General features: G+C 38.4%; 1 protein-coding gene across 1 annotated transcript in view; it reads left to right on the top strand.

Moving 5' to 3' along the window:
• Window positions 1–3,231: 3,231 nt before the first annotated feature.
• Window positions 3,232–13,332, top strand: part of CCNI (cyclin I) — an 18,704-nt gene continuing 8,603 nt past the window's right edge. The window contains exons 1-4 of the mRNA XM_011966238.1: window positions 3,232–3,392; window positions 10,517–10,645; window positions 12,507–12,581; window positions 12,719–12,882. Of these exons, the coding sequence (XP_011821628.1) occupies window positions 3,279–3,392; window positions 10,517–10,645; window positions 12,507–12,581; window positions 12,719–12,882 (482 nt within the window). The 5' untranslated portion in view covers window positions 3,232–3,278. The remainder of the gene's footprint in view (window positions 3,393–10,516; window positions 10,646–12,506; window positions 12,582–12,718; window positions 12,883–13,332) is intronic.

The raw sequence follows: 13,332 nt of genomic DNA, 5'->3' as shown, positions 1-13,332 counted from the left end.
TGCATGATAGCACCCTTTAAAGATTGGAAATACTGGTGTGAAAGAGATGAGATTTTGGTAGGTTAAAGTTCTGAACAAGGATGTATATAAAAAAAGAAAATGCCAGAACCCCACACACAGTGGGTTGTTGCAGGTGGGGGTAGAGTTTTTTTGGTTGTATGTTTTTGTTTTGGGCTCCAGTAGTTGGAACTGGAACAATTGGTTGGGTCTCTGTTTCATCAAAGTACTGTGCTGTGTACACAGTGAGTAATAAAAAAACGATATTGGCAGATGTGACTGCATAGAGATTTATTTCTTTAGAGACAGGGTCTCATTCTGTTGCTGGGGCTGGAGTGCAGTGGCATGATTTTGGCTCACTGCCACCTCAGCCTCCCAGGCTCAAGCCATTCTGCCACCTCAGCCTCCCACGTAGCTTGGACCACAGGCACACACCACCACGCCTGCCTATTTTTTGTATGTTTTATGGAGATGGAGTTTCACCACATTGCCCAGGCTGGCGTCAAACTCCTTGACTCAAGCAGTCTGCCCACCGCAGCCTTCCAAAGTGCTAGGATTACAGGCCTGAGCCACTGCACCTGGCCAGGAATTTATAACATAGTTGGGGAGTTAGTGGAAAGCTGCTTTATGACATGATTAAAGAATCAAGAGTTTTTAGAAGAAATTACGTTTGAGATAGGTCTTTTTGGATTAGTATTAGTTCTTTTTCTGTTCTATTTACCCTTTGTCGTCTTAGTATGAAAATATTTTATGCTAATTATAGAAGATTTGCAAAAACTCAGGTGTTTAAAGACACAAAAATTAACAAAATCGTAATTGAGTTAACCAGAATTAGTCTCTAGTAAGTTGAGAAGCAAGTAGGTAGCATATGTGAAGTGGTACATAGGAAAGAGCTGGAGTTGGGATAGAATGTGGAAATTATAGAAGTGGTTTGCTATTTTTTGCTTTTCCAAATCTTTTATTTTTTAAAAAATTGGAACTTTTTACATGTTAATTCTGGATATTTAAAAAAATTCTTAGAGCCCATGAATCTGAAGTATGTAATACAGTTACGTAGTTGAGAAAGTCACATTGTTAGTGAAATTTATAATGAAAACCAGCATTCTCCTATGCTAGGCCTTTCTCACCCTTTTCTTACTCCGCAGAGGTTAACTACTCCCAACTCTTTCCTGCTTCTCCCGTTATTTAGCATCACATTTTCAAATAACTTGCTCTACTGCTGTTTTTTGACATTTCAGTTTGAGATATTTATGGATTTCCTACTATGAAATGTAAAGATGTGGCTTTTATTTTACTCTCTTCCAATATCCATAGTTATGTCTCCACATCCTCCCAATGTGATTTTATCATACTGTGATCTATCCAGTATTTTCATTATTATTGCTGTATAGATATTGTGATATATTATTTACTTTCTTAAACTCTTTTTTCTGAAGTTCATTACCTTTTTAGTTGCTTACCTTTCAACAAATCTAGCTGAGCCTTTTCACATTCTTTTTTGTTTTTTCTTTGAGATGGAGTCTTGCCCTGTCGCCAGGCTGGAGTGCAGTGGTGCAATCTTGACTCATTGCACCCTCCGTCTCCTGGGTTCAGGCGATTTTCCTACCTCAGTCTTCCAAGTAGCTGGGATTACAGGCACCTGCCACCATGCCTGGCTAAGTTTTGTATTTTTAGTAGAGACGGGGTTTCACCATGTTTGTCAGGCTGGTCTTGAACTCCTGACCTTGTGATCTGCCCACCTCCACCTCCCAAAGTGCTTAGGATTAACAGATGTGAGCCACCGTGCCCAGCCACCTTTTCACATTCTTTAGCAGTTTCTTAATCCAATTTTCTACACACAGTCAAACCTCAAGTCTGTAGTTTGCTGCTTTTTTTTTTTTTTTCCCTAAACCTAGAAGCCTATGCAGTGGCTTACCCCTGTAACCTCAGTGCTTTGGGAGCCCAAGCAGGAGGATTGCTTGAGGATGGGCAACCTAGCAAAACTGCATCTCTCCAAAAAAAAAAAAAAAAAAATTACCTGGGCTTGGTGGTGTGCATCTATAGTCCCAGCTATTTGGGAGGCTGAGGCGGGAGGATCACCTGAACGCAGGAGTTCGAGGCTGCGGTGAGCCACTATACCACTGCACTCTAACCTGGGCAACAGAGTGAGACTCTGTCTCCAAATACATATAAACATAAAACCTAGAGACATTTCCCTTGGACTCTGTGTTGTCTTGCACTGCTAAACTTACTATTTAGACATGCTGCTCATTTTAGAGTGCTAGTCATTGTACTGTGGAGCCTTGTAGGTGAGCACTGTTCAGTAGAACTTACTGCATTAATAGGAATGTTCCTTTTCTGCACTGTCCGATACAGTATCCACTAGCCACATGTGGTTACTGAAGTAAGGCTATTGTGACTGAAGAAATAAGTTTTTTTGTTTGTTTGTTTTTGAGACGGAGTCTCACCCTGTTGCTCAGACTGGAGTGCAATGGCGTGATCTCAGCTCACTGCAACCTCCGCCTCCCATGTTCAAAGGATTCTCCTGCCTCAGCCTCCCGAGTAGCTGGGATTACAGGCACCCGCCAGCATGTCCAGCTAATTTTTGTGTTTTCAGTAGTGACAGGGTTTCACCATGTTGGCCAGGCTGGTCTCCAACTCCTGACCTAGTGATCCACCTGCCTTGGCTTTCCAAAGTGCTGGGATTACAGGCATGAGCCACCACGCCTGGCCAGTTTTTAAATTTTATTCAGCTCATATTTAAATATCTACATGTGTAGCTGATGGATACGGAATTGGAAGCACAATTTAAGATGATTTCATACTGAAAAAGTGGGAATGAGTAGGATTTAATGTAATTGATATATTCTCTTTTTAATGAAGGAAAAATGTTAGTGGCCCTTGTCTGATTAGGTTTTTAAGAGGAATGTTTGAAATAATTCTAGGAATTCCTGGTGAAGAAGTCAGTGACAAAGTTTTGACAATTTGAAACATTAATAACATCTTTTGATCAAGGTCCAAAGGTTCTATCAATTACATGGCCTTGTTTTTATTCTCTTTATAACTGAATTTCAGATTTAAAGTGTGGATGTTTTAGATAACCGATTATTTTGGTATTTTAATATGATATTTTAAAGAGCTGTAAAATCCTATACTGCCTCATAGCATTCTTATGTTGTTTTATGAGTTGCTTAATAAGTACTTTATATAATGCTACACTTACTCTGTAACTAATTTTAAAACATATTTGATTTTGTAGGTAGCTACATCAAGCTGGCTAGCAGGCAGATCCAAAGGATATCATGAAGTTTCCAGGGCCTTTGGAAAACCAGAGATTGTCTTTCCTGTTGGAAAAGGCAATCACTAGGGAAGCGCAGATGTGGAAAGTGAATGTGCGGAAAATGCCTTCAAATCAGGTAATGATTTAAGACCGATTAATTTTATTAGAAATAAGCATACCACTGCCATACATAATAATATCTTGACACTGCATTGGAGGAATTTGTACCATTTAAGGATGTGCTATATTTGAGAGACATCTCCCTGTATCTTTTTTGTGTAACAGGGTCTCACTCTGTCATCCAGTCTGGAGTGCTGTGGCATGATCTCAGCTCACTGCATCCCGCGCCTCCCGGGCTCAAGCGATCCTCTCACCTCAACCTCCTGAGTAGCTGGGACTGCAGGCACATGCCACCATGCCTGGCTAATTTTTTGTATTTCTGGTAGAGATGGAGTTTCACCATGTTGCCCAGCCTAGTTTGGAAGTCCTGAGCTCAAGCAATCCACCAGCCTTGGCCTCTCAAAGTGCTGGGATTATAGGCGTGAGCCACCATGCCCAGCCTCTTCTTTTTTAAAAACTCCTGCTCCTACTGTAGCCGTTTCTTTCTGAAACAAGAGTTAACTGTTTTTGTTTGTTGACCTGTTTTGTTGTTATCTGAATTACAGCTTTAGGAATATAGTTAAGTTCGTTTTCTTTCCTCATAATCTATACTAACAGTAGTAACCTTCTTTAGATACATAGTTTATAGTTAGCCAGAGGCTGAACATCTTCATACCATTGTCTTTAGTCAACCAAAAACCTACTCTTTCATCAGTAGCGATAAGGAGTTCATGTGAACTACTAAGGTAATACCAATGTTGGAAGCTTTTTAGAAGATAGCCAGCTGGCCTCTTAACTACTGTTGGCTGTATAGTTTTTCTTGTAGAAATTTTTATACTTCTATCGTATATAATTATTTTTCACAAATAACTGTGAAGTTTATCCACTCCAAAAGTTCATCGTATAAGATGTCTTATATATCTTTTACTCTTAATATCTAACATGGTGCTTGGAAAATAGAATAGTGGTCAAATGTTCTTTTAATATGCATTAGTGAACGAATGGCAAATATGTAAGTTCCTCCTGTGTTGTTTTAGGCTATCCTTTGCTCATTGGTTTTGAAAGCAAGCATATATGCCTTTTTAATTCAATTCTAATTTTTCCAACTTATATCATTCTTTCCCACAAGCTGAAGAAATACATTCTTCATTTACTGTTACTTGTCATTTTGCAAACTGATTAGTTAACCGGAATGTGGAGTGTTTATACATACACTATCTCATTTAATATCTCATTTAATCCTTTGAAAAAGTAGGCAGTAGTCCCAATTTACTCAAGACTTTAATAGAATGATAGTAATAGAATGATAATTTGGGCTGGACGCAGTGGCTCTCGCCTGTAATCCCAGCACTTTGGGAGGCTGAGGTGGGCAGATCACCTGAGGTCAGGCGTTCGAGACCAACCATGGTCAACATGATGAAACCCTGTCTCTACTAAAAATACAAAAATTAGCTGGGTGTGGTGACTCATTCCTGTGACCCAGCTACTTGGAAGGCTAAGGCATAGAATTGCTTGAACGCAGGAGGCAGAGGTTGCAGTGAGCCGAGATCACACCACTGCACTCGAGCCTGGGTGACAGGGTGAGACTCCATCTCAAAAAAAAGTTATAATTTGATCCTTTTCCTAAGGTAGTCCTCTTCTTGTGATACTTTTTGTTGTTGTTGTTTTATATTTTTGTGTGCATATGTGATTTTTAGATTAGTTGGGAATTCAAGTTATTTAGCAAATGTCTGGTGAGTATCTGCCATACTCTAGGCACTATTCTAGGCACTGGGGATACAACAGGAGAAAAGAAATTCCTTCCCTTATGTTGTGACATTCTAGTGAGCCTCAAAGCTTTTTTGTAGCTGCTTGTAGGACCATTCCTTTCCTCCTTCTGCTATCTCCTTGAGTCAGCATGTAACCAACAATAATATGTTTTTACAGCCTGGTCTTTGAAGATGATATTCTACCTAGATTGTAGTATATTGCTATATTACCAAATAATCTGACCTATTTCTTTCTTTCTTTTTTTTTTTTTTTGGTGGAGAAGGAGTTTTTATCTTGTTGCCCAGGTTGGAGTGCAATGGCATGATCTTAGCTCACTGTAACCTCGGCCTCCTGGGCTCAAGTGATTCTCTTGCCTCAGCTTCCCAAGTAGCTGGGATTACAGGCACCCGCCACCACACCTGGCTAATTTTTGTATTTTTAGTAGGGACAGGGTTTCACCGTGTTGGCCAGACTGGTCTCGAACTCCTCACCTCAGGTAATCTGCCTGCCTCAGTAACCCAAAGTGCTGGGATTACAGGCGTGAGCAACCATGCCCAAATCTGGCCTATTTCTGTAGGTGATTTAACAAATACTGGTGTGGTAATATCAGAGAACAGAATAGTATCAGAACTTCTGAGAGAGACCCACTTCTTCAGGATTTGCCTTTAGTAATGCCAAGTAGAAGTCGTATTTAATACTTATAAAATTTGGGTAGCCTTGGTCTGGTGGGGATAGGAGATAAGAATAAGGGTAAAAGGCTATATAGGGGCTTGAGTTGTTTGCCAGGGTAACCCCCCAGGGGACACTTCTCTATTCAATTTTTTGTTGTTGTTTTTTTGTTTTTTTTGAGACAGAGTCTTGCTCTGTCACCCAGGCTGGAGTGCACTGGCGCCATCTCAGCTCACTGCAAGCTCCGCCTCCTGGGTTCACTCTGTTCACCTGCCGCAGCCTCCTGAGTAGCTGGAACTACAGGCGCCCACCACAACGCCCGGCTAATTTTTTGTATTTTTTAGTAGAGACGGGGTTTCACCGTCTTAGCCAGGATGGTCTTGATCTCCTGACCTTGTGATCCGCCCGCCTCGGCCTCCCAAAGTGCTGGGATTACAGGTGTGAGCCACCGCATTCGGCCACTTCTCTATTCTAGTTCTAACTCTTTTATTTTCTTCTAAGGGACTGGCATTTTTTTTTTTTTTTTAACCTCCCTTTCCACTGTTGCTCTGACTTTTCTAATTTTGTTTTGAAGTGTTGGTAAAAATGTAAAAATAAGGTATTTTTAAGCTTTCTCTTATGCCTTTTTCCTCCAGTTTCCTTCTAACTTCCCCTGCCCCGACTATATTTTGAAGTCAGTCTCTCACATAATTCTTGTTTAATTTGCATCGCCTATCCCCTAATTTAGGACAGCGTGGTCAGGCAAGAATATTATATACCTATCACTCATCTTCTATGTGTTTCTGCCACATTCTGCTTCCCTTATGATAGCACAAAGTACTATAATTTTCTGGTGATCTGATTGTGAGGTTCCTTGAGGGGTATGGTTGTGTCATTTTTGTTTACTTGCATATAATCGACTGAAAGTAAGCATTTCAGTGAATGGTGTTTATCATTTCTTTATGATTCATTCAGGTACCTTACTGTGTTCTTGGCACTTGCAGACAACTTCTTTTATATTATGTAATTGTACTTTCAAGTTCATGATAATTTTGTTACATGAATTTGGGGAAAACATTGAAACTGGTCAAAGTGTACACACTTTCAGGTGTTCTCAATTTATTTTGCCAAAGTGCTTTTGATTTACAAAGATAAAACCCTGCCACAAATTGTTTATATACAGATGATTTTCAGTAGAATTTTAGAACTCTAAGGAATCTTAAAAAACAGGTTGTTAACAACTTTTCTAGTCATTCTCATCTGGAGTTTGGTTTGCTGTTTCCTACTTCATCAAAGCCAAAAGCAAAAATTCGATTATTATTATTTTTTTTTCTGAGACAGGGGCTCACTCTGTCGCCCAGGCTGGGGTGCAGTGGCTCCATCACAGTTCATTGCAGCCTCTCTTTCCCAGGCTCAAGTGATCCTCCCACCTCAGCCTCCCAAGTAGCTGAGATCACAGGCACGCACCACCACGCCTAATTTTTTTATTTGTGGAGAAGAAGGCTCACTGTGTTACCCAGGCTGGTTTCAAACTCCTGGGCTCAAGCAATTTTCCTGCCTTGGCCCCCTACAGTACTGGGATTACAATTGTGAGGCATGCCAAGAAATTTAATTTTTAAAAAAATGTTGAACGTCACAGGTGTAATGAGATGCTGTTGGAGCATAGGAAGGTACTTAGCCCAACTTGAATTATCAGGAAAAGTACCTGGTGGGGAGTAACATCAAAATAGCTCTCAAGAAATACATAATAAAGCAGGTGAGATAGAGAAGGGAGCGCGTTCCAGGCAGAAGGAGCAATACGAACAAAGGAGCAGTGATGTAAAATAGCATAGCAGGGGCAAGGAAGGATCATAAATAGAAGTTACTACTCTTAGAGCATGGAGTTTAAGACAAAGTGATAGAAGATGTTTGAGGTTAGAGAGGTAGGTCATAGATTTGTATGCCATGCTGGGGAATTGAACTTAATCTTTTAGGTAGTGGTGAACCTTTTAGAGTTTAAAGCGGGGGAGGTGGTATATTATAAGGAAGAGACTAGCAGCATGTGGAATATAATATATATACAGAATATATATTAATAGCAGTCTATATTTTACCATGTTTGATCAATCCATTATAAATTCTCTTTAGGATTATTTGTTCAGCTACTGAATCCTTCTAATCCTATTTGGGCAGTCCATATGAGAAACAGTTCACCTGATGAAATCAGGAAATACTGTTTTGGGCTTTCTCTTTTTCTCTCTCATTCTTTATTTTAGAGGAATAGGAGTGAAATGACAGAGGAATAGGAGTGAAATGAATTACTTAGGCACAGAACTTACTGTTTGTAATGCTGTCATGATAATATTACTGTTTAGTACATGTTTGAATTGATTTGAAAAAGTTACCTTAGACTCAATATTACTTCAGTTAAATTGAGTCTTCTTAAACTGTTATCTTTTGGGTTTTAAAAAAGTTATGGCTAGTTTTGTCTAGTGATGATAACATTGGCCACGTGGGAATTCTTTTCTTGGCCGTATTGTTAAATTTTAGTATGTGGTATATGGGCCAAACGTAGTGGCTCATACCTGTAATCCCAACACTTTGGGAGGCCAAGGCGGGAGGATTGCTTGAGCCTGGGAGTTCAAGACCAGCCTGGGTAACATAGTGAGATCTCGTCTCTGCAAAAAGTAAAATTAGGCCAGGCGCAGTGGCTCATGTCTGTAATCCCAGCACTTTGGGAGGCTGAGGCGGGCGAATCACTTGAGATCAGGGGTTTGAGACCAGCCTGGCCAACATGGCGAAACCCCATCTCTACTAAAAATATAAAAATTAGCCAGGCGTGATGGCACAAGCCTGTAATCCCAGCTACTTGGGAGGCTGAGGCAGGGAGAATTGCTAGAACCCAGGAAGCGGAGGCTACAGTGAGCTGAGATCGAACCACTGCACTTTAGCCTGGGTGACAGAGCGAGACTGCGTCTCAAAAAAAAAAAAAAAAAATTAACTGGGCATGGTGGCACGTACCTCTGGTCCTGGCTACTTGGGGGCACTGAGGTGGGAGGATCACTTGAGCCTGGGAGGTTGAGGGTGCAGTGTGCCATGGTTGTGCCACTGTACTCCAGCCTGGGTGACAGAGCAAGACCCTGTCTCAAAAAGATATATATATGGAATATTAAAGTTCAAAGTTATTGTCATGATTTCTTTCATGACTAATTGTTCCAGTGTTTAAAATAACTATTCATGTATAATATTTTGTAAATTTGTTTTTCTGACATTGTTAGATAATTGGGTAGTTCAGAGGTAGGAAAGGAGAACTAATAAAATTGGAGTGCCATTTGCATTCTATATATGTGCTTTACATAAGTTATGTCATTTAGTTACAACTATATGATAATCTCCATATAACTGTATTCTCTTGTATATTACCTTTTGTGATTCTTCTTACAATTGTATGTTTCTGTTATTGTTTAATGCCAAACACCAAATAATGACATTGTTTAATGTAATCTGTCATTCAGGGATTTTTTTTTTCTCCCACATCGTATCTCTACCTGAAGGTTGGAGTTAATGGTGTTCTTGTTTTCATAGCTACTGTAAATCATTGTTCCTTTCATCTCCCTAAAGCCTCCCCAGTTTCATCAGTTTATAACATCACCTACGTCTCCTGGGAATTTATTGCCTTGTTGTTGATGTGTTTGGCTGGCTTACTTAACATTACTTTTCCTCATTCGTTGTGGCATTTTGGATAAAAGCTCATCTTGATAGGAATTTAATTTCTCTTGAATGCTTAACTCTTCATCCAGAAGTCCTGTGACTGGCTTTACTTGGTTCTCAGGGATTTTTATGAACCCTTAGTCCAGAAGTAGATTTTAAAGTAGCCTAGATACAAAATTACAGCTAGATATGAGGAATAACTTCTAGTGTTCCATACCATTGTAGGCTTACTATGGTTAACTTAGGAAATATAAATGAACTATGATAACAGAATGATAGCCCATTTAAAAACTGAAATCAATTGTAATAAGTGAAAGTTACCAGGGGCAACAGATGAATTATACATTTAGAGATAATGAAAAAATACTGAACAGGAAATCAACCTGAAGTAAATGACTTTTGAAAGATTTCCACAAACACAAAACATTGTTGTTGTTTTAATCTTCCTATATATTATTTGAGTATTCTCCTTATAGCTCTTTCAAACTGTTTGAAACCTGAAGTAATTTACTTCAGGTTAATTTCCTGTTCAATTTTTTCATCATCTCTAAATGTATAATTCATCTGTTGTCCCTGGTATCTTTCACTTATTACTATTGATTTTAGTTTTTTAAATGGGCTATCGTTTCCATTATCATAGTTCATTTATATTTCCTAAGATAAGTTAATGGCTATTTGCTGCGGGAGAAATTCACTATATTTTCTTAATCTTAAGAGTTGGGGAAACTTAACTCCAAAATTACTATCAGTTGATAATAGTGTTACTTAAACTTTAAAGTGTTATATTTTCTGAACACCTAAATTTAATTAAACTATGGATATTTGGTGAGATGACAGTGAAAATTTTAATATAGTAGGAGAATATTGGATATTGATATTAAATGTGATAACCAATAAAGTTTTATTTTCATCTGTCTCAAGTCTGATAGATTGTGAATAACCTTAACATTTTTAAACATTTTTAAACATAAAAGTGAGGTAGTATTACCTCACTTTTTATGAGAGAGAATTCTAAACATACTCTTGATGATAGCTCAAACTTTGTCTTATGTTTTTAAAATTGTTTCCTTATAGAATGTTTCTCCATCCCAGAGAGATGAAGTAATTCAATGGCTGGCCAAACTCAAGTACCAATTCAACCTTTACCCAGAAACATTTGCTCTGGCTAGCAGTCTTTTGGACAGGTTTTTAGCTACCGTAAAGGTAAGTGTTTTAAGATAGACTTACATATAACCTCATTTGAGTGTACATATGCTAAACCAGAAGCTATTAGTAAACATTCTTTAAGGTAGAAAGAAGTGGAGAACTTTGCTGGAGAATGATGTATGTACCCATAAGAAGACGTGGTGATGTGTTCTGCTATTGTTTATTTTAGTTTTATTTTTTGAGATAGTTTCACTTTGTTGCCCAGGCTGGAGTGTTTCTGCCTCCTGGGTTCAAGTGAGTTTTGTGCCTCAGCCTCCCACGTAGTTGGGACTACAGACACGTGCCACCATGCCAGTCTAATTTTTGTATTTTTAGTAGAGACAGGGTTTTGCCATGTTGGCCAGGCTAGTCTTGAACTCCCGATGTTAAGTGATCAGCCTGCCTTGGTCTCCTAAAGTGCTGGGATTACAGGCATGAGCTACCGCTCCTAGCTTTCTACTAAAAAGCAGAAGTGTTTTTGGAAGTGTTTCTAATTGTATTCTGTAATTTTCTTTTTGTTACAAGTATTCATAACTTTTTAGCCTATGAAATTTTCTATCTCTTGATTTTAGCACAAACCATATAGCATCAGCTGAATATTTTGTCATTTTCTAACATATTGATGTACAGAGGTGGACAAGGAATCAGACTAAAGTATAAGCTTATTGCACGTTTTTCTCTGTCACTACTTATTGAATATCCATACTATGTGGCTTTCTGAAAAATGTGAAGTGCTTTCTATGGGCATACTTTGGGATATAACAAAATGTCATAAAACAACCTTGGTATATTTGTGTTGAATGGCAGCATACAAATAATTAGGTTTTATATTGTCCCCATTGTTATGTCATTGGCTGTGTCAAGTTAGTAAGTAGGCCCTCAACATATTTAAAGCAGAAAATGAGCATTTATTTAATGGCAAGGCATGAAAGAGTAGCAAAGTATTTTAACTGTAGGCATTAGTATGCATAAGAATATGTAAACTGGGGGAACTGTCAATTAAAATGCTTTATTAGGTATACAAAATAGAAGCCAAAGAATTAAGGAGTTTAAGACTGAATAGCCGCTGAGTTTCAAACTTCTACTCTTAAGAGACTTACTAAACATGACAGGACCCAATAAATAAGAAATATGAAAAAAATGAGATACTTAGCAGAATTCTCTAATTGTTCCAGAAATTTCCCCAACTTTGTTGCAAATGTTTAATAAACACAGCAAGAATCTCATGATAGAAACTACAACAATGTGTTCACTAATAGTTTTTGAAAAATATACTGTCCCAGAAAGGACACTAACCTTAAACTCATCTTTCTGTGGAATTATCTGTGAAAAGTAGGTTAGATGTAGTGGAGAGGGAGGGAGGAGTGATGTGGACTTGTTGCTGAGATAAAAGTAGGCATTTTTCAGATATCCCAGATTGCAAGCAGCTTTAAAAAATGTCTACATACACAGAAAATATATTTTTTAATTTGGGGAATATTATTAAAAACTTCTAAATCAGACTTTTTTTCTGCTGGATGGAAATGAACTTTGGCTAACTGGCTTTGGTTGAACTTTGAGCAATGGAATTTATATTATTTTTGTAGAATATCATATGGCTAGGATTGTAATGTTAAAAGTTAGCCCTGGAGACACTTGATCTTGCAAGTGTACTTTCCTTGCTTTCATTACTGCTCTAAAGCTTTTCAATAAACTTCTTTCCTATTCTTAAAAAAGTTAGCTCTGATCTAAAAAGCAGTGACAGTCATATTAATTGAATTCCATAGCATTTTGTATATACCTGTCTCATCTGTATATCTCTGTTTTTAAAACAGTTATAAAAAGTTCAACCATTTTTGAAAAATCAATAAAGTTGCTTTTTCCCTCTTCAAAATTTTAGGCTCATCCGAAATACTTGAGTTGTATTGCAATCAGCTGTTTTTTCCTAGCTGCCAAGACTGTTGAGGAAGATGAGGTAATAAATCCTTTCAAAATGTTTTTCTGTGAAAATTTCTCTCCATTAACTTGCTTCTTGTTTGCCAAAACAAAAATCGTAAATGAGTTTCTTTCTGTCCTTTTCTCCCTGTCCCTGTTCCCCTTTGCTTTGAATAGAGAATTCCAGTACTAAAGGTATTGGCAAGAGACAGTTTCTGTGGATGTTTCTCATCTGAAATTTTGAGAATGGAGAGAATTATTCTGGATAAGTTGAATTGGGATCTTCACACAGCCACACCATTGGATTTTCTTCATATTGTAAATATACCTGAAGTCTTTTAGTTTCTTATTTGAGTGTGTAGCCTTCAGTAAATTAAAAAATAGATTGTCTACTCATTTATTTTGTACTGGTTTTTAGGAAAAAGAAAACTATTGATATCCAAGGAAAAATTATAAATTAGTGTATATGTCATATCACTGAAGCTTAAATCACAAACTTAGAAATTGAATAGGTTAGGCTGGGTGTAGTGGCTCATGCCTGTAATCCCAGCACTTTGGGAGGCTGAGGCAGGCGGATCACTTGAGGTTAGGAATTTGAGACCAGCCTGGCCAACATGGCAAAACCCTGTCTCTACTAAAAATAGAAAAATTAGCCGGGCATGGTGGTGGGCACCTGTAATCCCAGCTACTCGGGATGCTGAGGCAGGAGAATTGCTTGAACCCAGGAGGCGGAGGTTGCAGTGAGTTGAGATCATGCTACTGCACTCCAGCTTGGGCAACAGAGTGAGACT

The sequence above is a fragment of the Mandrillus leucophaeus genome, unplaced genomic scaffold, assembly GCF_000951045.1.
Source record: "Mandrillus leucophaeus isolate KB7577 unplaced genomic scaffold, Mleu.le_1.0 Scaffold75, whole genome shotgun sequence".
Taxonomy (NCBI): domain Eukaryota; kingdom Metazoa; phylum Chordata; class Mammalia; order Primates; family Cercopithecidae; genus Mandrillus; species Mandrillus leucophaeus.
Note: the sequence above shows the minus strand (reverse complement) of the source record. Positions and strands in the feature narration are given on the sequence as shown.